The 20,520-nt window shown below is 33.9% G+C and overlaps 4 protein-coding genes across 7 annotated transcripts; 3 read left to right on the top strand and 1 right to left on the bottom strand.

Moving 5' to 3' along the window:
• The first annotated feature begins 1,022 nt into the window (after positions 1-1,022).
• Positions 1,023-10,557, top strand: LOC140830818 (replication protein A 70 kDa DNA-binding subunit D-like). Of its 2 annotated transcripts, none has more exons than XM_073194311.1 (12): positions 1,023-1,315; positions 1,432-1,545; positions 2,343-2,439; positions 7,402-7,544; positions 7,619-8,069; positions 8,169-8,293; positions 8,429-8,507; positions 8,633-8,765; positions 8,853-9,013; positions 9,123-9,243; positions 9,324-9,696; positions 10,275-10,557. In XM_073194311.1, the coding sequence occupies exons 5-11, from the start codon at positions 7,933-7,935 to the stop codon at positions 9,555-9,557; spliced, it is 990 nt and encodes a 329-aa protein (XP_073050412.1). In that variant the 5' UTR covers positions 1,023-1,315; positions 1,432-1,545; positions 2,343-2,439; positions 7,402-7,544; positions 7,619-7,932; the 3' UTR covers positions 9,558-9,696; positions 10,275-10,557. The 2 variants fall into 2 exon arrangements, with proteins under 2 accessions (XP_073050412.1, XP_073050413.1); XM_073194312.1 differs by having other exon boundaries at positions 1,027-1,315; positions 8,152-8,293.
• Positions 5,412-7,019, top strand: LOC140830038 (uncharacterized). Its single transcript, XM_073193318.1, has one exon. It carries the CDS (start codon positions 5,412-5,414, stop codon positions 7,017-7,019), a length of 1,608 nt encoding a protein of 535 aa, XP_073049419.1.
• Positions 10,558-15,124: 4,567 nt separating the features above from the next.
• On the top strand, positions 15,125-17,370 carry LOC140830815 (probable serine/threonine-protein kinase PBL23). Of its 2 annotated transcripts, XM_073194307.1 has the most exons (6): positions 15,125-15,232; positions 15,313-15,501; positions 15,817-15,998; positions 16,091-16,280; positions 16,365-16,756; positions 16,834-17,370. In XM_073194307.1, exons 2-6 carry the CDS (start codon positions 15,375-15,377, stop codon positions 17,080-17,082), a joined length of 1,140 nt encoding a protein of 379 aa, XP_073050408.1. In that variant the 5' UTR covers positions 15,125-15,232; positions 15,313-15,374; the 3' UTR covers positions 17,083-17,370. The 2 variants fall into 2 exon arrangements, with proteins under 2 accessions (XP_073050408.1, XP_073050407.1); XM_073194306.1 differs by having other exon boundaries at positions 15,130-15,501.
• On the bottom strand, positions 16,993-20,441 carry LOC140830817 (chloroplastic lipocalin). Of its 2 annotated transcripts, none has more exons than XM_073194308.1 (5): positions 20,269-20,441; positions 19,564-19,681; positions 19,191-19,427; positions 18,566-18,856; positions 16,993-17,731 (listed from the first exon to the last, which is right to left on the bottom strand). In XM_073194308.1, the coding sequence occupies exons 1-5, from the start codon at positions 20,346-20,348 to the stop codon at positions 17,453-17,455; spliced, it is 1,005 nt and encodes a 334-aa protein (XP_073050409.1). In that variant the 5' UTR covers positions 20,349-20,441; the 3' UTR covers positions 16,993-17,452. The 2 variants fall into 2 exon arrangements, with proteins under 2 accessions (XP_073050409.1, XP_073050410.1); XM_073194309.1 differs by having other exon boundaries at positions 20,275-20,418.
• Between the last annotated feature and the right edge of the window lie 79 nt (positions 20,442-20,520).

Genomic DNA, 20,520 nt, shown 5'->3' with positions numbered 1-20,520 from the left:
AGTGATGGCTCTTGAAAAGAGAAAGAATAATTGAAAAGGCTTGCACATGAGAATGAATTGGTTGTTGCAAGAAGTGAGAAGAAATGAATGACACTCTAAATGACTCATTCACTTCCAATAATGAATTAAGTTTTTTAATATGGAACCGATAATCTTGATCATATTTTATCTTTGCAGAGAGACAACAATGATCGAAATGGAACACGATATGAAGGAAATGCGTCAATGTCAAGAACAATGTTCAAAAGAGAAAGATGAATGGAGAATTCCGGTCTCAAAGACATACAATGTTCATTAAATAAAGAAAGATCAGCCTTAAAGACATGTAGGTAAGTTCACTAAATTTTTTCTGATTTATCATCATTGTTAACCTATATATGACCTAAATGTTTTGAGTATTTAAGATATTTGAAAAAGAAAAAGATTATGTGTTTCATACAAAAAATATCAAGATCTACACCTCCAAATATTGAATTGAGTCAAAATGATAGCAAGAAAGTTTGGGTTATAAAAGTTGGTGTAAATCATTTCGTGGCTTACTCGTCTTCGAAAGAATGTTTGGATTCAAATTTACTGAAAAAAACATTGATTTAAGATATGTTGCAATAGAATGAAAAATTGTTGACATTTGCACGAAGACACTTGATTATGTGAGATTTGAGATACTTACAATAAATATGGTTATATGTTTCTTGAGGTACATTTTGAATATTTGAGCCTAGAAGTTTAGAAAATTGAATTTTTTAATTGATTGAGCTAGGTTGATCTTTTAGATATATTTTTGTTCTCATTGTACTTAATTAATCAAAGAAATTTTCTAGTGACTCAAGATCTATTCTTGGCTGACATCTACTATACTAAAAGAGGGAAAAAGTTGGTGATGGCCAGTTTCCATCCAGTTGCAGGTGAAGCAAAATACACGTGTGTGACATGCCCATCTCCACATCTATAAAATTGATTTCTCACATCGCGAACAGATCTTGAATGGTATTTATCCCAACCTCCTCTTCACAGCAACAAGGGACAGATCTCGCGTAGTAAATCGGTGGAAGGAAGTGCAGTAATCTCCTCTCTTTCGTCCTCACAACTTCGTCGGTTCTACTCCTGCTTCGCTCGACGACCGTTCGCTGCTTCGCTCGACGACCGTCAGCTGCTTAGGTTCAAGCTTTGTCTAGGTTTGTTTCCTTGTTCTTCTTTTTGGGTTTTCTGTGTTCGTTCTATTTTTTGTTTTTTCGGTTGCACTCCTGCTTCGCTCGGCGACCGTCCGCTGCTTCGCTCGGCGACCGTCTACTGCTTCGGTTCAAGCTTTGTATAGGTTTGTTTCCTTGTTCTTCTTTTTGGATTTTCTGCTTTCGTTCTATTTTTTGTGTTAGGTTCTGATTTGGGCATTTATTCTTCTTTTTGTGTTAATTTCTGGTTTGGGCATTCAAGCTTCTCGGTGTAAGGAAGTGCAGTAATCTCCTCTCTTTCGTCTTCACAACTTCTCCAGCTCCTAGTCTTATTTCTCGGTGTACCGTCTGTTGCTTCGGTTCAAGCTTTGCCCAGGTTTATTTCCTTGTTCTTCTTTTTGGGTTGTTTGTTTTTGTTCATTATTTTTGTTCTGGTTGTTGGTTTGGGCATTTAAGCTTCTTCCATATGTTTGCTTGTTCTTGTTTTTCCCTCGTTATCAATTGGGTTTCTTTTTAAGTTTCTTGGTTTGATCCTTTCTAATGAACTAAAGTTATCAACTGGAACAGCTTTGGGATTTTTTTTTGGGTTTGTGAATTTCTTCGGACTACCAAAGCTCGTTAGCTACATCAACTTGCTACAACAGATTCCTCTGCCTCTGGTTTAGAACCTAATACTGACGCAAACTTTTCTAAAGCCTCATTGTATTTTCCAATCCTTCAGTATTTGTTCAAAGAGCTTAAATTTTGAGCAGAAAAATAGCTACTGTTGTACCATAGTAAATTAATACTATTTGTGTAGATAATGATGATATAATATTTTCAATCAATATAACTAAATTATTTCCTCGATTGGCTCCAAATTAAGGGTTTCCAGAACACCTTCAAAACTGACAAGGGCATAAACACTACTAAACCATCTTCGAACTAAATCATATACAATATTAGTCTTTGACAAGAAACAATGTACTCGTAGAAAACAAGAGGAAAAGAAGAAGTATAATCCAAACGACAAACAGGCAAAAAAATCCCTTAAATCTTCCAACGATTCAGTAGATGCTTAGCTGAAACACCTCGCCCAAAAATAAATATTTTTTCACATATTGGTTTACACTTTTGGTAAAACTAAAATGCTGACTTTGCCTCTGTTAATTGTAATACTTATTTTTCCTCAAGGTTATTTGCGCTTTGCTGTGTGAACATAAACGATCTGCATGCGCTGAGGTATATTCTGGGAAAAAATGGCCAGCTCCTCGACTCAATCAGCATATAGGTACGCGTTTTCTTAGTTTTCCATAACATTACATTTAGGAATATTTAAGCTGTATATTTTTATTCTTCTTAGTTCATAAAATTAGCAGCAATGTCACACAACAAAATCAACAATAATTTAGATGCCAGTTGCGAAAGAAGAAAATGTCGTAAAAGGAAATATGTCTGCCTAGAAGAACGGAGATTAGCAAAAAATTCTCGACGAGCAAAACAAAATGAAATACCAATTTTAGATACTTTTGAGACACAAAATGTTGAAGGTGACCCGTTAAAATTTATAGCAACAACTCCAGATCTACTACCTGATGTGCCAAATTGTGCATTTTGTGATGCTGAACATATTTATTTAGAGTCACCTGCATTTTGTTGTTCATTAGGGGAAATAAATCTCTTGTCGATAGAAATGGCTTTCGAACTGGTACAATTGTATCTTGGTAATGCTGAAAATGCTGAGGAATTCAATAATTGTGTTCGTAGTTACAATAATATGTATGCATTCACATCGATGGGAGTACATCGCGACAAATCTTTTGCTAAAAGAAATGCTAGAATTTATACTTTTCGTGTACAAGGTTAAGTTTATCACTTCATAGGACAACTAACACCATCAAATCATGAAAGTGCCAAAAATCTCCAACTATATTTTTTTTGACACTGACCATGAAATCTTGAACCGGATGCGTATTAGCTCAAAATTTAAGGAAACCCTTATAGAAAAAATGATAAATATTTTAACGGTAAATCCTTGTGCAAATTTTTTCCGAAGTCTTAATAGTATTGACAACCTACATGATTATAAAATCACTTTGCAAGCTGACCCTGCTATTGACCAACGAGTTTTTAATAAACCTACTGTATCTCAAGTTGCGGGAATATGGTTAGAATCTGATGAAAGCGAACAATATGTGAGTCAACATATACAAGTATATCCAAAAGATAGTCAACCACAGATAATTAAACATTACTTTGCTTGTTACGATCCCATGCAATATCCTCTTATATTTCCAAATGGAGAATTTGGCTGGCATCGAAAAATTGAAGATTAAACCAACAACAAAAGAAAATATATCCTAGACCAACATGCAATAATGAAACCCTTTACAGCATCCAAAATTCTACGGATAAAGATTATCTCATAGACATTGAAAATCAGGATAAGTTAGAATTGTTCCTTTTTGTTTCTATTTTGAAATTTATTCTTCACATTTAGTTGTACTTACATATTTGTTTTATTTTTTATGTAGCTTTGAAAAAAAAAACAGCACTCAAAGATCAACAGTGCCATGTCGTGAATATTATTGTTATAAATTACAAACTAGAGAGAACGACAAGTTTTTTTTGCTACATACTGGTAGGCTTCTGCAACAGTATATAGTAGATATGTACATCAAATTGAAACATCGAGGTTGGACTTTTTTAAAAATTCAAACATGCAAAATCGTTTAAGAAATGAAGCATATCGTGGTTTACTAGATAGTATAAAACATGGATGTGAAATGGGTGCTGATATTGGAAAACGCATAGTATTACCTACTTCATTTATTGGAGGTCCTAGAGATATGCGTAGAAGATATATGGATGCGATAACTTTAGTTCAACGCTATGGGAAACCTAATATTTTTTGACAATGACTTCGAATCCAAATTGGCCAGAAATAAAAGCTCTTTGTCTACCTTCTGATGAAATACATAATAGGTCTGACTTAATCACTAGAATATTTCGTGCAAAACTTCAGGTTTTAAAAGATGAATTGTTCAAGAAAGACATATTTGGTCATGTTATTGCTTATACTTATGTGATAGAGTTCCAAAAAAGAGGTCTATCACATGCTCATTTTTTGCTTATTTTCAATCAAGCATCAAAACTCTTTTGTCCAGAAGCATTTGATAGAGTTGTTAGTGCCGAATTATCTGATCCACAAACTCAATCATATTTGCTTTCATTAGTTGTAAAGCATATGATGCATGGACCTTGTGGTTTGGTTAATCCATCGTGCCCTTGTATGAAAAAAAATTCCTGTAAATTTAATTACCCTAAAGACTTCTCAGAGTATACAAAATATGGTACAAATTCATATCCAATATACCATCGTAGAAATGTCAACCATATTGTTATTGTTAGGGGTTCACGACTAGATAATCGGTGGGTAGTACCTTACAACCAATATCTATTGGCTAAATTTAATTGATATATTAATGTTGAAATATGTTCAACAATGCAAGCTATAAAATACATTTACAAATATATTTACAAAGGACACGATAAAATTTTATATACACTAGCTACAGATGAAAAAGAGCATGTGGTTGATGAAATCAAAAAATTTCAAACTGCAAGATGGATTTCACCTCCTGAAGCTGCTTGGCGAATTTTCAAATTTGATCTAAACCATTTGTATCCATCAGTAATATGTTTACCTATTCAACTAGAGAATGAACAAGTTATAACTTTCCATGCTAATCAATCATTATACAACATTGCTAATAACCCTACAAATAAAAAAACAATACTAACCCAATTAGTCTGCATGAATAAATACAATGAATATTCTAAAAAAATGAATTGTTTATGCGTTGAGTTTCCTGAATATTTTACATGGCACAGTGATTCAAAAGAATGGAACCGCGTAGAAAAATGAGGTTATTGGTAGGATTTTTAATTGTCGTCCTTCAGACGGTGAAAAGTTTTATTTGAAGTTGCTATTAATGCATGTTAGGAAACCAACATCTTTTACAGACTTAAGAACAATCAATGGAGAAACTTTCAAAACTTTCAGAGAGGCTGCACAAATATTAGGCTTAGTAGAGGCTGACAGCACTGCTAATATGTGTATGCAAGAAGCTGCTGCTTACTTAATGCCCCATGCTTTACGACACTTATTTGCTATTGTTCTTGTATATTGTAATCCAAAAAATCCCCAACATTTATGGCTCAAATTCGAAACTTTTCTTTCAGAAGATTTTAAACACAACAATGGCTCTTTCTCCTAATGTAACTAAACACAAAGTTTTAACCATTCTTGGTAATTATTTGTACTCGATGGGAAAAAATTTAGAAGACTTCTTTCCTGCAAATGATGACCTAATTAGATGTTGTCATGATAATATGATAAAAGAATTACAAAATGAACAAAACATAGTTATACCTGCTGAAGATATCTTAGCTGTTGAACAACTAAATATAGAGCAAAGACAGGCATATAATCGAATAATGTATCATGTTAACAATGATTTACCAAATGATTTTTTTATTGATGGCCCTGGAGGCACTGGCAAAACTTTTTTATACAAAGCTATCCTTGCAACAATTCGCTCAAATGGTCATATAGAACTTGCTACAGCTACTTCAGGAGTAGCAGCATCTTTGCTTCCAGGAGGATGTACTTCACATTCAAGATTTAAAATACCTTTAGATGAAAATGATTCGAATTCTTGTAGCATTAGTAAACAAAGCACATTAGCTCATTTAATCAAGCTAGCAAAATTAATTATTTGGGATGAAGCTACAATGGCTAAACGTATAACTATTGAAAATTTCAACGAAATGCTTAAAGATGTAATGGGTTTAGATAGATTATTCGGTGGTAAAAAAATTGTTGTGTTTGGTGGAGATTTTCGGCAAACCTTACCAGTAATTCTTAAAAGCACTAGAGATGCGATTACAGATGCCTCAATTATTATGTCACCTTTATGGAAAGAATTTGACAAAATAAAGCTCAAGGAAAATATACGAGCATTTCTCGATCATGAATTCTCATCTTATTTGCTCAGAATTGGTAATGGAATCGAATATACTAATGAGAAAGAAGAAATTCAAATACCAAATAAAATAAACATTCCATTTGTAGATGATGTTACTTCTTTACATGCATTGATAGACATGGTATTTCCAAACATTTCTGATCCGAATATTGATTTCTCTTCATTTGTTAAACGAGCTATACTTACTACAAGAAACGAATTCGTTCACGAAATAAATGATCTCCTAATTAGCAAATTTTCAGGCGAGGAGAAGACATATTTTAGTTGTGATGAAAACACGAGTAATTGTATCATACCAGACCAACAAGAATTATTTCACTGTTTGACTCCCCAAGGGCTTCCTCCTCATAAATTAACTTTGAAAATAAATTCACCAATCATATTGCTAAGGAATATTAATCCTACCGAAGGTCTCTGTAATGGAACGCGTCTTCTTTCCAAAGGATTCAACAAAAATATTATATATGCTGAAATTTCAGTAGGAACTCATGCAGGAAAGCCAGTATTTATTCCACATATAACATTAAAAGCTCCACATGACAATTTTTCAACAATTCCATTTAAAAGAAAACAATTCCCAGTACGTCTATGTTATGCAATGACTATTAACAAAGCACAAGGTAAAACTTTGGATTTTGTTGGTGTCTACTTGAAAGAACCTGTTTTCTCACATGGTCAACTCTATGTTGCTTTATCAAGAGCGAAAAATATAGGTCAAGTAAAAGTGCTTATTAGAACATCAACACCATTAATTCAAAATACGAATTATACAAAAAAAATTGTATATCACGAGGTTCTACAAGCTGCAAATATACATTAATTTAGTTAAACTATTACTCTATTATTTTTCTATTTGTTAGGTACTTTCAATTACGTTAAATATTGTAGACAAAGCATTGTTATATTCAAATTAGATTTCTGCCTTTTCTGAAAATTTCCTACTCACAGTGGCTACATTTTTATTTAAAACAATAATGTTCAATTTCTTTATTACAACTTTTCCACATGTTAATTGGTCCCAAAACTTGTACATACCCTAAAAATTATTTTATACCATATTAAAGTGTTATTCTTAAGAGATATCATATCTAAGGTATAAATTATATTTGTCATTTCTTATTGTGATTGTTAACAAGAACTTATCTGTTAGAATTATCGAAAATAGCAATTTATATCTTGCTTGTTCTTCCTATACCATGCAGATTAATGAATGAAAAATGTACAGCTCTTTCAAATCTTAAACCAGAAACTCGCAACTGGTTTGTAAGGGTTTTGGTTGTAGAAAAAACCCCATCCGTTTTTCGAAATGGGGAAGTCAGCAAAAATTATTTTTCTGGATAAAGAGGCAAGATTATTTTAAAGCATTGTAAAAAAAAATTGTTCTTCATATGGTTTAGTTACACGCTTTATTTCATCCAGAATACAAGCATGCAAAGTATCATCTATGAACAAGATGTGGACCAACTAAACAAGTTGGTTGAGCTTTACAAAACTTACTATGTCGGGAATGCCAAGATCAAGGAAATAATTAGAAACACACCGATTATGGCAGCATCAAAACATTAATGATCTTGAGTCGAAGCACTTACATTAAACTTGCAGACGTAAAAGAACAACTTCCCGTGGACCATGCTTACGAACTTACTTCGTTTGGACAATTCCCACAAATAGCAGACATGCCTAACAAACAAATCAGCTAAGTTTTTTCTCCAATTTTCCTTTCACATCCTGAAATGCCAACTAAGTCTTGTTATTTAATGAACAGGTCTTGTGTTTTAGACTTATTGTGCAGTGTTATGCATGTGTTTCTACCACGATTCGTTGAGAAAACTAAAAAACACTTACAAGACTTTGTCATTGTCCACGAAGAGTAAGTCATTTCATTTCAAAATATACAATGTCAATTGGTGCACTTTAGATTTTTCCTAATCATATTCAAAGAGATATTACAGCTTTATTATGCATACAGACGCAAGCCTTTAATCCTCACATTATGGGAGGAATTTCTGGAAAACGAAGCTCCTTATCTGGTTGAAAATGTTCACAACATGCCCATCATTTTGGGAATGAGGCTTTCTGTGAACACATTTTACGGTAAGATAAGCTTGATTTTATTCCATTATATAAAAACTTTACTAAGTAAATCTAAATGATAAATAGCTAAATATATATTATAGCAAGTTATACTGATATATAGTAGTCTTTGCTCATTAAAATATATTATCACAGGGTTGTCCATTGGAACAATGCCAAATAGTACTATTTTATTTGAGTCTCCCATACCACAAGCCAAACAACTGATGATATGGTAATTTATGTCCCCTCACTATTAGTTATGTTACTACAATATTTGCTTCCTATTCCTTAATTGTATACAAAAAAACTGCTATTTTGAGTGAAAACCCAATAAATAATTTAGATTTATCTTTGTAGGATAAACAACAACAAAGAATATATTGAAAGTGTTGTTACCGAGAAGTTATATGAAAAAGCAAAACAAGCAATAGCTCCACCTCTTAGCTTTCAGATACGGAAAATCAGTCAAATTCTTAGCTTAATTGAAATGGTAATTTTACATTCATTCATGCATTGCTTTACCTACATTTACACCTCAAAAATATAAACTATTCTAAATAAATATATGCATTTACAGGTCAAATCTTTTTGGATCAGAGCTACGCTGAAAATAATTGATTCTGAACATCGGTTATACTTTGTAGCTTTTCCAGGTTGTTCTAGAGCATCTGGACGAGCCTACAAATATGAATTTACATGTTTCTACTGCAACAATGATTTCCCAAGCCCAAAACCATTGTAAGTCATAATTATAGTTTACATAACTACACCAGCAACCAACATGATATCTTGTACTATATATTTATATTCTAATAATCTTGCATTGTAACCAATTATATCTATTTAGGTTACTTTTTCAAGCAGATTTGTACGATGGAACTGGGAATTTACGTGCTTTTGTGGAACATAACGAGGCAAAAATACTATTAGGCATGTCCGGCGAAGAAATCATCGAAGCAGAGCAACATGTATATTTATATAAAATCCATTTCCCTACAATAGAACAATCCCCATATCTGTTAAGATTCATTGTACTTATTTATGACAGGAAAGAGAATTTAGTCTTGACAGTATTAATGAACAATTCAAGAAACTACAGTTCCTACTTCAAATCAGAACATCAAAAAACGAACTCAGGGGGAGAGTTTTTGTTCGACATACAATAATCGCATGTCTACCAACATCTGATTCATCGTCAACATCACACAGCTCCGAAGAAAAAAGCACATCTTTACATATGCATAAAGACCATGAGGCAGATATTGCTATGATTGAATCTTAAGAAAGCACCTCAAAAACACCAGAGGAACATCTGGCAATAGAACTTGTCGAACATCAAATTGCCTCAAGTGGTAAAAGAAAACTTGAAGCTAAGAAAGATATGACCAAAGAAGGCTTGAAGCATTCAAAACAAGACTAAGGTACTTACAAACTACACACTATAAAATACGATAACTTTCACACAACTAATAAAAGACGTATTTTGGTGTCCTTGGTTATTGGAATTTGGAGCCTCTGCTTTGCTATGTTTTGTTGATGTAGATTTTTTGTTTTGTTATTCTGTGCTTTTTTTTTTTGTATACCAGCTCAACAGCGCCTTCGTTTGCAGCGACTATTGGTGGTGTCAACGCTCTTGGTTTTTGTGGTTTCAATGTTCCGATTTTTGTCCAAACTCCTTAGTAATTGTGGTTTATCCAAAGTCCTTAATAATTGTGGTTGGAAGTTTCAGTTTGATTTATATGTTCTTATGCTCGTAGTTTAACTCTCTATTTTTGTTTGTTTGTGTTCGTTGTTTAGTCTTTCGCCTCACTAAATCTTGAAGCTATGATTGTTTACTATGGTCTACGTGCTTCTTGGAGCTCAGATAATGTACTATAGAAGTTGTTATGTCGGGCTGCTGTTGTTAGCTTGCTAACTCAAATATGTGTGTGTGTCTATCTGTTTGCTTGCCTTATTGATATCTAACATTGTTGACAGTGCTTTTACCCTCCATTTTCAGGTATTGTTTGTTCTTCATGGCAGCCTATCTATTGGTGCACCCCATATGTGGCCATCTTTTGTGAAAATTGTTGTTTGCTCCTAGCTAGGTTTCGTTTTCACATTTCCAAAATTCCTTCAATTTTCAGCTAGCTTTTGTTGTTAGCATATTGTGGGATACTGTTGTGTTGTGTTGTTGTTGCTTTACCAATTAGAACAAGCGTGCGTGTGTTATTGATGCTATAAAACGTAGCATCAAGAGCTTATCTAAAAAACTTGTTGTGAATAGATAAAGTTTTATTCAAGAGTGACTCATGAATATATTTTTGTTAAAAAGAGCTTGAGCTTAACTTATTTGCGAAATCATAAACTGCAAATGGTAACCTTCAAAATTATTAGATTTGTTTAAGCTTAATCTCCTGATTTTTGTGTATTATTTCTTTTACAACCATATATATTCTATTTCACATAATATAAATGAACAGTGACTACGTTTTGTCAGACATTACATGTGGCAAAATATACTAACAAATTGTGATGACTAATCTTACCTATTTATAATATTATATTACAATATAACAATTGTCAATATTGTATTGAAACAGACAAACTTAATCTTAACACTTGTCAAAAACAAATGATGACCCATCATATTTTGCTTACGGTATAAAAAACTAACTATAGATATCATTTGATCTAACTATAGATATCATTTCATCATCACAAACAATGGATGTAAATCGTTATTGTACTTGTGTCGATTGTGGGCAATGCTACTATAACTACTTATTTCAAAAAGAAGTCGAAGAACTGATAAGAAGATTTACTCAAACCCAGTATGGACAATAATCCTACGAAGAATAATTACGATGGATGCAAAGCTTTCTCTTTTACAAGAGTTTGCCATAGATATTGGCACTGAGCTAGGTATCTATAGCATGCAGCAAAATCAAGATGTATGATAGATAAATAATAAAATATTGACCTTCTACGACACAAAATATTTAGTTATAACACATACACACATATAAACTTATTAAAAGGTTTCAATTATATGTTGTTTTTTTACTTGTAATATTTTTTCCCTCTTGCCTTCCAATTAAACTATAATCTTTTTGTATATTTCTTTTACATGCACTTACCAAAACTTAACTTTACGCCTACCATCATATTGAATCAAATTTATGTTATTCTCACACAAATTATATCTAATTACAATGTTAAAAACCCAAAGTATAAATCCTTAATGAAATCATTTAAACATGAAAAAAACAATAAATACTCTAAAATTATACTACATAGCTGGGTCAATACCTCAAAAATTGAGGTCCTTCACCTAGTTATAAAAAAATAAAGGAAAAATGATAAGGAAGATGAAATGGAGAAAAAGAGGAAAATGGTGGAAAAAAGCTACTAAAAAATCCAATAGATGGTTTTCTTAGAATGTGATTTAAGTCTTGGAGCCTCTTGATTTGTCTCAAGTATGAACAACTCATGTCTAATGATAATGATATCTAAATATTTTAATGAATATAAATTTGTGGGTCTGAGTATAAGAAATACTTCTAACCTCTTAAAAATCTTGTTGAGTGCGTATACTTGAGATTTTTTGAGTTTTTCATTGATATGGAATGTTGTTTCTTGTGATTTTGTCATCTAAGGAGCTTGATGTTGGTTTATAAAATGAACTAATTTGTTGTTATGTCTAATTTTGATACTAGTTTTGATGTGCATGATAAACTTGTTTTAAAAATAAGGGTATTGTCCAGCTACTGTTGACACTAGGATTCACATTTCTAAATGGTTATGTTTATTTCTTTGAAATCTTATGCTTTAACTTGATCTTTGCCAATGAATTCTTTTGAACAGTTTCTTGAGAAAACAATGCATATACAAGAAAAGGGGTGTTCGTTATTCATTTATGGTGCACATTAAGGGGGAGATTTCAGAGTGGTGGTTAACATACTAATGCTGCTACTGTTTGATGTCTATTCCTTTGTTTGTTTCGACACATGACTACAAGAAAAATGATTTTCTGCAGCACGTTATCAACAGCGTGCATTAAAAGCACGCTGCGAATAGTGCTTTTAACGGCGTGCATCAATATGTGCGCTGTTAATATTGTTACACTTGACAGAAATAACGGCGTGCATTAAAAGCACGCTGCGGAAAGTAATATCTGCGACGTGCATTTATGTGTGCTGTAAATATTATATACTTTCCGCAGCGTGCTTTTCATGCGCGCCGTTAATCACATATACATTAACGGCGTTCATTAAACGCATGCTACGGAAAGTAATATTACTTACTATCCGCAGCGTGCCAAAATGTGCGCTGTTAATACCCTATGCATTCATGGCTTGCATCGACAGAACGCTGTGGAAAATGTAACGAAATTTCAATTAGCGACGGTTTATAGAAACCGTCGCTAATATAAATATTGCGACGGTTTTTAAACCGTCGCCGATTTAAATCGGCGACAATATAACAAAATACGAGCGACGGTTATTAAAACACCGTCGCTCATTGCCATAAATCAGCGACGATTATACATAACCCGTCGCTCATAGCGACAAATTTTTGGGAAACCGTCGGTAATAGTCGCAAATTGTGTATAAATATACGATTTCGGTTCCACTTTCCTACACACTATTTTACAACACTTAAAATTTTTCCTTCTTATACGATTTTAACTTCGATTTATGTACGTTTTTTTGTTTCGATTTTTGGTTAATTTTTAAGTGTTTTAATTAAGATCATGAGTTTATTTATTATAGGTGTATTGTATTTTTTAAAAAAATTTACTAAATTATAAAAGTAATTTTTTTTTATTTTTACACAGATTTTAGCGACGGTTTATACAACCGTCGCTAATTTTAAATACCGTCGCTACATTTAAACACCGTCGCTAATATGTAGCGACGGATTTGTCACAAACCGTCGCTAATATTTAGATGTTTTTTTAACATTGACGGCATTCATTGCACGCTGCAGATAGTGTATTAACGGCGTATATATGCACGCTGTCATTAGTTTAACTATCAACAGCATACTCTGCACGCCGTTATTAGACTAAACCGCAGCGTAAATCGCACGCCGCCAATAGTGTCAAACTTAAGACGGCTTTCAACTTTACAGCGTGCGTCGCAGCGTGCATTGATAGCTTTCCGCGGCGCATATTGTTTTGATCTTCTCGGATTGTTGATAGACTGATCAGTTGATATTTTTGTGGATTTTTATTTGATATTATCTTTTGAATAGTGATAAGAGCAGTTGGTTTGTCTTTATCTTCTGGAAAGTGATGAAAAAAGTGATGAAGTATGATTGAAAATATTATTCAGATTATATCGATATTGATAAGGCTTATCAAAACTCTTATGCTTACTGATTGACAATGAGTATGTGCTGAATAATTGTTGAGGTTCATAATGCAAGTTTCAAAGGAAAACTCTAGATTGGATGATGATAAAACTAGCCAAGATCTATTCAATCTACTATGGAGATTTCGTGGAGGGATAGACATTGTGATGACTATGTTGTTCTGAGAGAGTATTGATTGTCGTGAGAAACTTTTGTTAAAAAAATGCATATTGTTCTTAATTCGCAACAACTGTATGCTATGACAAAGTTCAATCAGTTTCACTTTATCATTCAGTTTTGAGAGCTTTTCTATTTCTGGTGTTGCACAAACATTTACTGATTAGTGATTCATTCCTCGGGAGGGAAATGTGGCGTTTTCGGGAGATAGCATTCCTTGGTATTGAAGTGAGTTCGAGTGAAGCTTGGTGCTCGTCAGGTGTAGTATGCTAAAAGTTTTCATCATAAAGACATCACAAAAAGATTCTTTTAATTTGTGTGATTGTAAATTATTTAAATTTTAGTGGATTAACTTGATAGCTGGACGTGATCCCATAGATGTAGATCTATCGACTAAATTACATTAAAATCATGGTGTCTTTGTATTATTTATTTTATTAGTCATGCACGTAATAAACAACGATAAATAACAAACAACTAATATTGCAAGATTACAATTTCAAAATAAATAAATTGAATTTCATATTTTATTGGAGCGATAATGTGATGTCAGAAAATACCGACATGTATGATATGACGTCAGTACTCTGGTGAAATAATGATGTAAATCAATAAAAAGTAAAATTACATTATTGAAACTCAAATTTGACAAGGTGAAAGGACTAAAACAAAAAACATAACTACTTACAAAGCTAAAACAACTATTTTCCTTCACATCCTTTACTACCTTTTATAGGAAATATTATCATTACTACAAAGAATATCACTAGTTTTCAACATGACCAAGTTTATATTAAATGTCGCATAGAAATAATGCATCACAATTCTTGACTAGGCATGATTAATTACGTTTGGTGACATCGAATGCAATCAATCAAAACTGGCAAAGTTGAATCAAGCATACTAGTTAATCTTTTACATGTGCACTAGTGGTAAAGAAATTTGACATAAACTTGTGTGAGACAGTCTCACGGATCGTATTCTGTGAGACAAATATCTTATTTAGGTCATCCTATTAAAAAGTAATACTTATGAAAAATTATTATTTTTTATGCTAAAAGTATTACTTTTTATTGAGAATATCGATAGGATTGAATCGTCTCACAGATAAAGATTCGTTACCGTCTCACAAAAAACCTATCCAAGAAAGAAATCATGGGGTTCCCTCCTAAACTTGAATCTCTTATGATCTTATCTATACCCTATTGAAAAACAAATTTTTGGTGATTCAAGATTCATTGGCATGGTTGCAAGCAGCACCACATGCTATTTTTGGAAAAGGGAAAAACATGGACAGAATCGAATTTATTTCGTAAAATATGCATGTTGTTTTTCCCAAGGAAAGAGAAGACAAAAAAGGCCGAGGAATTATTCTTCTTAGTTTCTTGAGAGACCAGAGAAGCACTGGTTTTTCAAGACTAAGAAGATATCCATTTCCTTACAGTTCGCTCAAGATTCTGATATATTATAATTTTATGTACATTTTATGATTGGAAAATTAAGAAATATTTGGACCTTTTCAGTGGATCGGTGCCCGAGTAATGGTTGATTTGAAACACAAAAGGGAATTGAAGAAATCAGAAAAATGAAGAGTTGTTTCTCGTGTTGCTTGTCGGGAGAGAAGAGCCAGAAAAGATCCTTGAAGAAGAGCATTCAAGAATTCAAGAAGACGAATTCTGTGGCCTCCTTTGCAAATATATCATTTAAATCTGGTGATTTCATCGTATTTTAATCATTTTTATGCAATATATATAATTCATTCCTTCGATTGTTCTTTACATTCTACGTTTTTCCCAGGTTAATTAGAAAACATCCTCATTTGATCGATGCTTGTTACCGCCACATTTAACAATTTGTAATTATTATAAGACTGATTCAACAGCATGCAGAATTGTACGATTTTTTTTTTTATTTTTTTTGGGAATCTTGATCGAGTTCGTGACTCCAATTGTGTGTATATATCGGGCTTCGCATGGAAATTTAACCATGAGAATTTCGAGCGTGATTTTAATTCAAATAATGTACAGATGCCAGCAGGAGAAGATATATAGCAGAAGAAATAGAAAAGCTTGGGAAGGGAAATATATCTGCTGAAATTTTCACATTTCACGACCTTTCTGTTGCTACTCAGAACTTCAATCTTGAAACTTTGTTAGGCGAAGGCGGTTTCGGAAGGGTGTACAAAGGCCGGATCGAAAGCAAGAACATGGTGATCTCTTGACCCTTTTCGTTGTATGTCATCTATAGTTTTATATATATGCTGAAACGAGTCCTATAGTTTCGACGTTTTCTTTGTTTCAGGATGTTGCAGTGAAGCAACTCGATAGAAATGGCTTCCAGGGGAACAGAGAATTTCTTGTGGAGGTTTTGATACTGAGCCTTCTTCACCATCCCAATCTTGTGAATTTAGTCGGATATTGCGCTGATGGCAAGCAGAGAATCTTAGTTTACGAGTACATGCACCATGGTTCCTTGGAAGACCACCTCCTAAGTAAGTGTGTTCTTTAGAAAATGCTACAAAGTAGTTCAGTCTCCCTATCTTTGTAGATTTCAATTGATGTCTGGTTTTGTATAGACGTAAGTCCGGAGAAAGAGCCACTTGATTGGCATACCAGAATGAAAATTGCCGAAGGGGCAGCACGAGGGCTTGAATATTTGCATGAAACAGCTAATCCTCCGGTGATCTATCGAGATTTTAAGGCGTCGAACATACTTTTAGACGAAAACTTTAACCCAAAACTGTCGGATTTCGGCCTAGCAAAGTTAGGCCCTATTGGTGGAGACACCCATGTTTCCACCAGGGTGATGGGAACCTACGGGTATTGTGCACCCGAGTACGCCTCCACCGGCCAATTGACAACGAAGTCCGACGTTTACAGCTTTGGTGTCGTGTTTTTGGAAATAATCACAGGCAGGAGAGTCATCGACACTTCCAAACCAAGCGAAGAGCAGAATCTAATAACTTGGGTACGCTTATATTGCACGATGGATTAAATTTCATGTTACAATGCTCATCTCAAGAGACATTTCTTGAAAATCTGCAGGCACAGCCATTGTTTAAAGACAAGAAAAAGTTCCATTTAATGGCAGATCCATTGCTGGAAGGGAACTACCCGGAAAAGGCCCTATATCAAGCTCTTGCTATAGCTGCAATGTGTCTCCAAGAAGAAGCCTCCATTCGACCTTTGATCAGCGACGTCGTCACGGCACTAGAATATCTGTCTGGAGGCAAAAGCCCGGGTGAGGCCGGTGAAGATGAAGAACAAGAAGAAGATGATGGTGGCCAAACATGATGATCGAACGTGTGACTTCAACTCTGAACCGATTGTAAAACCTATAGGTTCCTATTTTGTCAATAAATTATAATTTGTGATAGATACAATTCAAATATTTAAACTGTATACAACCCTGGGAATTAGGTTTCAGTCATTCTTCCATTCTGATTTCTGCCAATAGAGACGCTTATTATTAGCAAACAAATATTACTGATATTTTATTATTTAATTAAATTAGTCGCATAAAATTCAATATGCATTGTAACTAATACAATATTATGAAACAGCAATAAATACAAAGACAAACAGATCACAGATCATTGATGATACAACCCTTTGATTACACAAAACCTCAACAAAAACACCCCATCTGATTGAATGCATATCACTACTTGAAATAAAGCTCAACGAGCTTCTTTAGAGTATCAAAAACGCTAGTGAACGGGTTGAACTCGACAGCGGCTTTGAGTTTAAGATCAGGAAATTGGTTGTTCAGAGCTTGTTGCATCCCAGACATAGACATCATAGCTGCAAGCTGACTATTTGACATCACCTCACAATCTTGTGGAGTATCTTTGATACTGCTAGAGTCGTAGCCAAAAGTTTCTAAGACAGACTTGTACTTCTCTATGAACTCTGGTCCGGGGTTGGGTTTTCTTGAGTATATCTGTTTGAAAATTGAGAAGTGCAAACTAATAAAATCCCTCGATAAAACTCCCAAGAAACTTGGCAAATATTAGAAAACTTATTTAGTTTCATAATCTTCCCAAGTCTACATCTCAATTAAACTCTGCATACAACTGAAGTTTCATCGGTTAACAAATCACTACAGCCACATGCAATAGCTTCACGAAAGTTACTGACCTCAGTCTATTATATGTATCAACTCTCGAGTTTGATGTCCAAACTGTCTTAAATATCAATTTCTAAGCCACACCATCTCAAACCTTTCATTACCATCTTTCAATATTTGATTAACCTTTACGTAACCGATCTGCAAACTTGTTTGAAATATGTTGTATTTTGTAAACCTGAACTCACCTCGCATAGCACCATCAATTTCATAAAACATTTCGTTTAACATAAAACTCATACTGCAAACAATATTCAATTTTGATTGTTACCATATTTAACCTCGTATTTTATTTCTTTCATAATACGCATCTAAAATGTTGAAATTTCTCCCATTCAAACTCTTGAACTCCATCTAAAACATGCTAAATTTGTGGCACATAAAATATATCTTAGCTCAACTTAAAGTTCTTATAGCCTCCTCTTGCTTTAGCAATGAAGATTGGGAGAGTCAGACACAAATAAGACGATTAATTAGAGTAAATCTTAATATTTGCCTATCCAGTGTGCTCGATTGAGATCCATGACAAAAGCCAAGTACCAAAAGAAAGATGAGCACAAGAATTCTATCAAGTGTGCTTCGCGAAGATCCATTAGACGCTCTAAACAAACTTGTAAACTTTAAGAAACAGAGCAACTATGGGTATACCTGTATAAAACTCTTGTCCTTTGCTCCAGAAACCAGGGCATAATTATCATAATCAGTTGCAATAACATCATAAGGTTCCTTGGGGATAAACGGTAATGTGGGAAACCGAAGGTAACACTTTTGCTTAATCATCTCTCGCTTTTCTAGGTCCGTTTCATTTTTCTCCTTATCATCTTCAGAAAGGCATTGGACCCTTCCCCTTATCCCTGTAATGTAACCGTTAGGCCCCCCATGAACACAGAAGGTATCAACCTGGATAGCTGGTATATTCACATCAAAAGTGTACACACCCTGAAATTACATATTATGGAAGAATGTCATATAGGACAACATTTAGACTCAAAAGGCAAAAATCCAACAATGCAAAAACTGCATAAAGGATTTGGTATTTGTCTCCCAAATTATGAAAATACAGTACCGATGGAATTTTAGAAAAATCATGATGAAAAAGTGCATTCTAAATCCGAAATAATTGGAGCATATGAAAATGTCAAAGACTCGACTAGCTGACTATCAGCTACACAGTTTGTTTATTTATCTATCAAAAATAATTAATAAAACTTAAATTATTCATTTCAATAACTGAGATTATTTTTTTATTAAATAAAAACTTTTTCTGGTTCACCTGAGTGCAGTGGCAATCTTCTTGACCCTGCCCCGCAAATCCACGTTTAAGTGAAGCTACTTCAAACCATCGTCCGGCGTACCTGTTTGGGTCAAAGTTCTTAGCTGACATGCCTCTCATCATCAGCAGCATTCCAGTTCCCTCATCATTCCCTTTGTCTAAAGGAAGAGTCAGCTTATTTTCTTCAGCACTTGCAAGCTGGCATATACCGTTACGAGAAACATCTGTTGCAATAGCCTGCTCAGCATATATAAAAGAAACAGATTCAGACACATAAGTTTCAAATGGATAAAAGACATACCACTGTGTTTTACAACATGAATCTAAAAGCTTATTTTATGAATGCCGTCACTATACAACACAAAGCACCAACCGGAGTTGTCTGAGATAGGACAATTATCGATGCTGCAAGACTGGATAGCACTTGTTTCACCTCAAACTTGATTGAGTGCTTAAAACAACAGTCAGGTATCTCTTTGTCTGGCAGTCCTCTGAAAAAGAAGAGCACACATTAAGTCTCATGGAAGCCACAGCATTTTCCTCGTAAAAGTGTAGTCAAAAACAAAAGGTGTCAGCATTATGACGTAAAGGGTCCTTAGCTTGTGAAATGGAAACGAAATCACCTCTAGTTTTTTAGTCGCCTATGAATGCAGGCTCAAATTTAGCCAAACCAAGTTGCTTCATCTCTCTTACTGCTGAGTTTTCCCCACTTCAGATTTACCAGCAAGAAATGTCCAATGGACCATTAATCTAATTGCATTTCAATGAAATTCTTTGGAAGCCTATTACTTAGGAAAGTGATCTTCCACAATACAGTGGGGATACAATTGAAATTCAAGTTTCACTGGAACAACAATATTAACCTTAGCTTCAGAATTCAAGAACCACTATCAATCTAAAAATAGCAATAAATTCAAGAATGTGTCAGTCCAACAGCAAATTCTTAAATAAACCAATTTTACAGGATTTTCCGGAAATAATGTGTAAAATTTACCAGACCACAAAATACCCAATAGATCTCATCAGAATTCAAGCATTTGGTTACACGTTGGGGAACAAGATGAACTGAGAATGGCACCTGGACGTAGGAGAATAATGGGCTTGAAGCATCAACGGCCGTGATCGAGTAGCCAGTAGATTACTACATTGATACCCCATTTTTTTATGATTTCTTTATCAGATATGCTGTTGATTTTCAAGGCCTTGAATACCAAGAAAAGAAATGGGATTTTCTCGGTTATATATATATATATATATATATATATCTTTTGTCAAATACATGGGAAGGGCAGCCAAGTAGAACTGAAGTCTTGTAAGTTAATAGTTTTTA

Source organism: Primulina eburnea, chromosome 4, assembly GCF_022965805.1.
Source record: "Primulina eburnea isolate SZY01 chromosome 4, ASM2296580v1, whole genome shotgun sequence".
In the NCBI taxonomy this organism is placed as follows: domain Eukaryota; kingdom Viridiplantae; phylum Streptophyta; class Magnoliopsida; order Lamiales; family Gesneriaceae; genus Primulina; species Primulina eburnea.
This window is presented reverse-complemented; position numbering and strand designations above follow the sequence as displayed.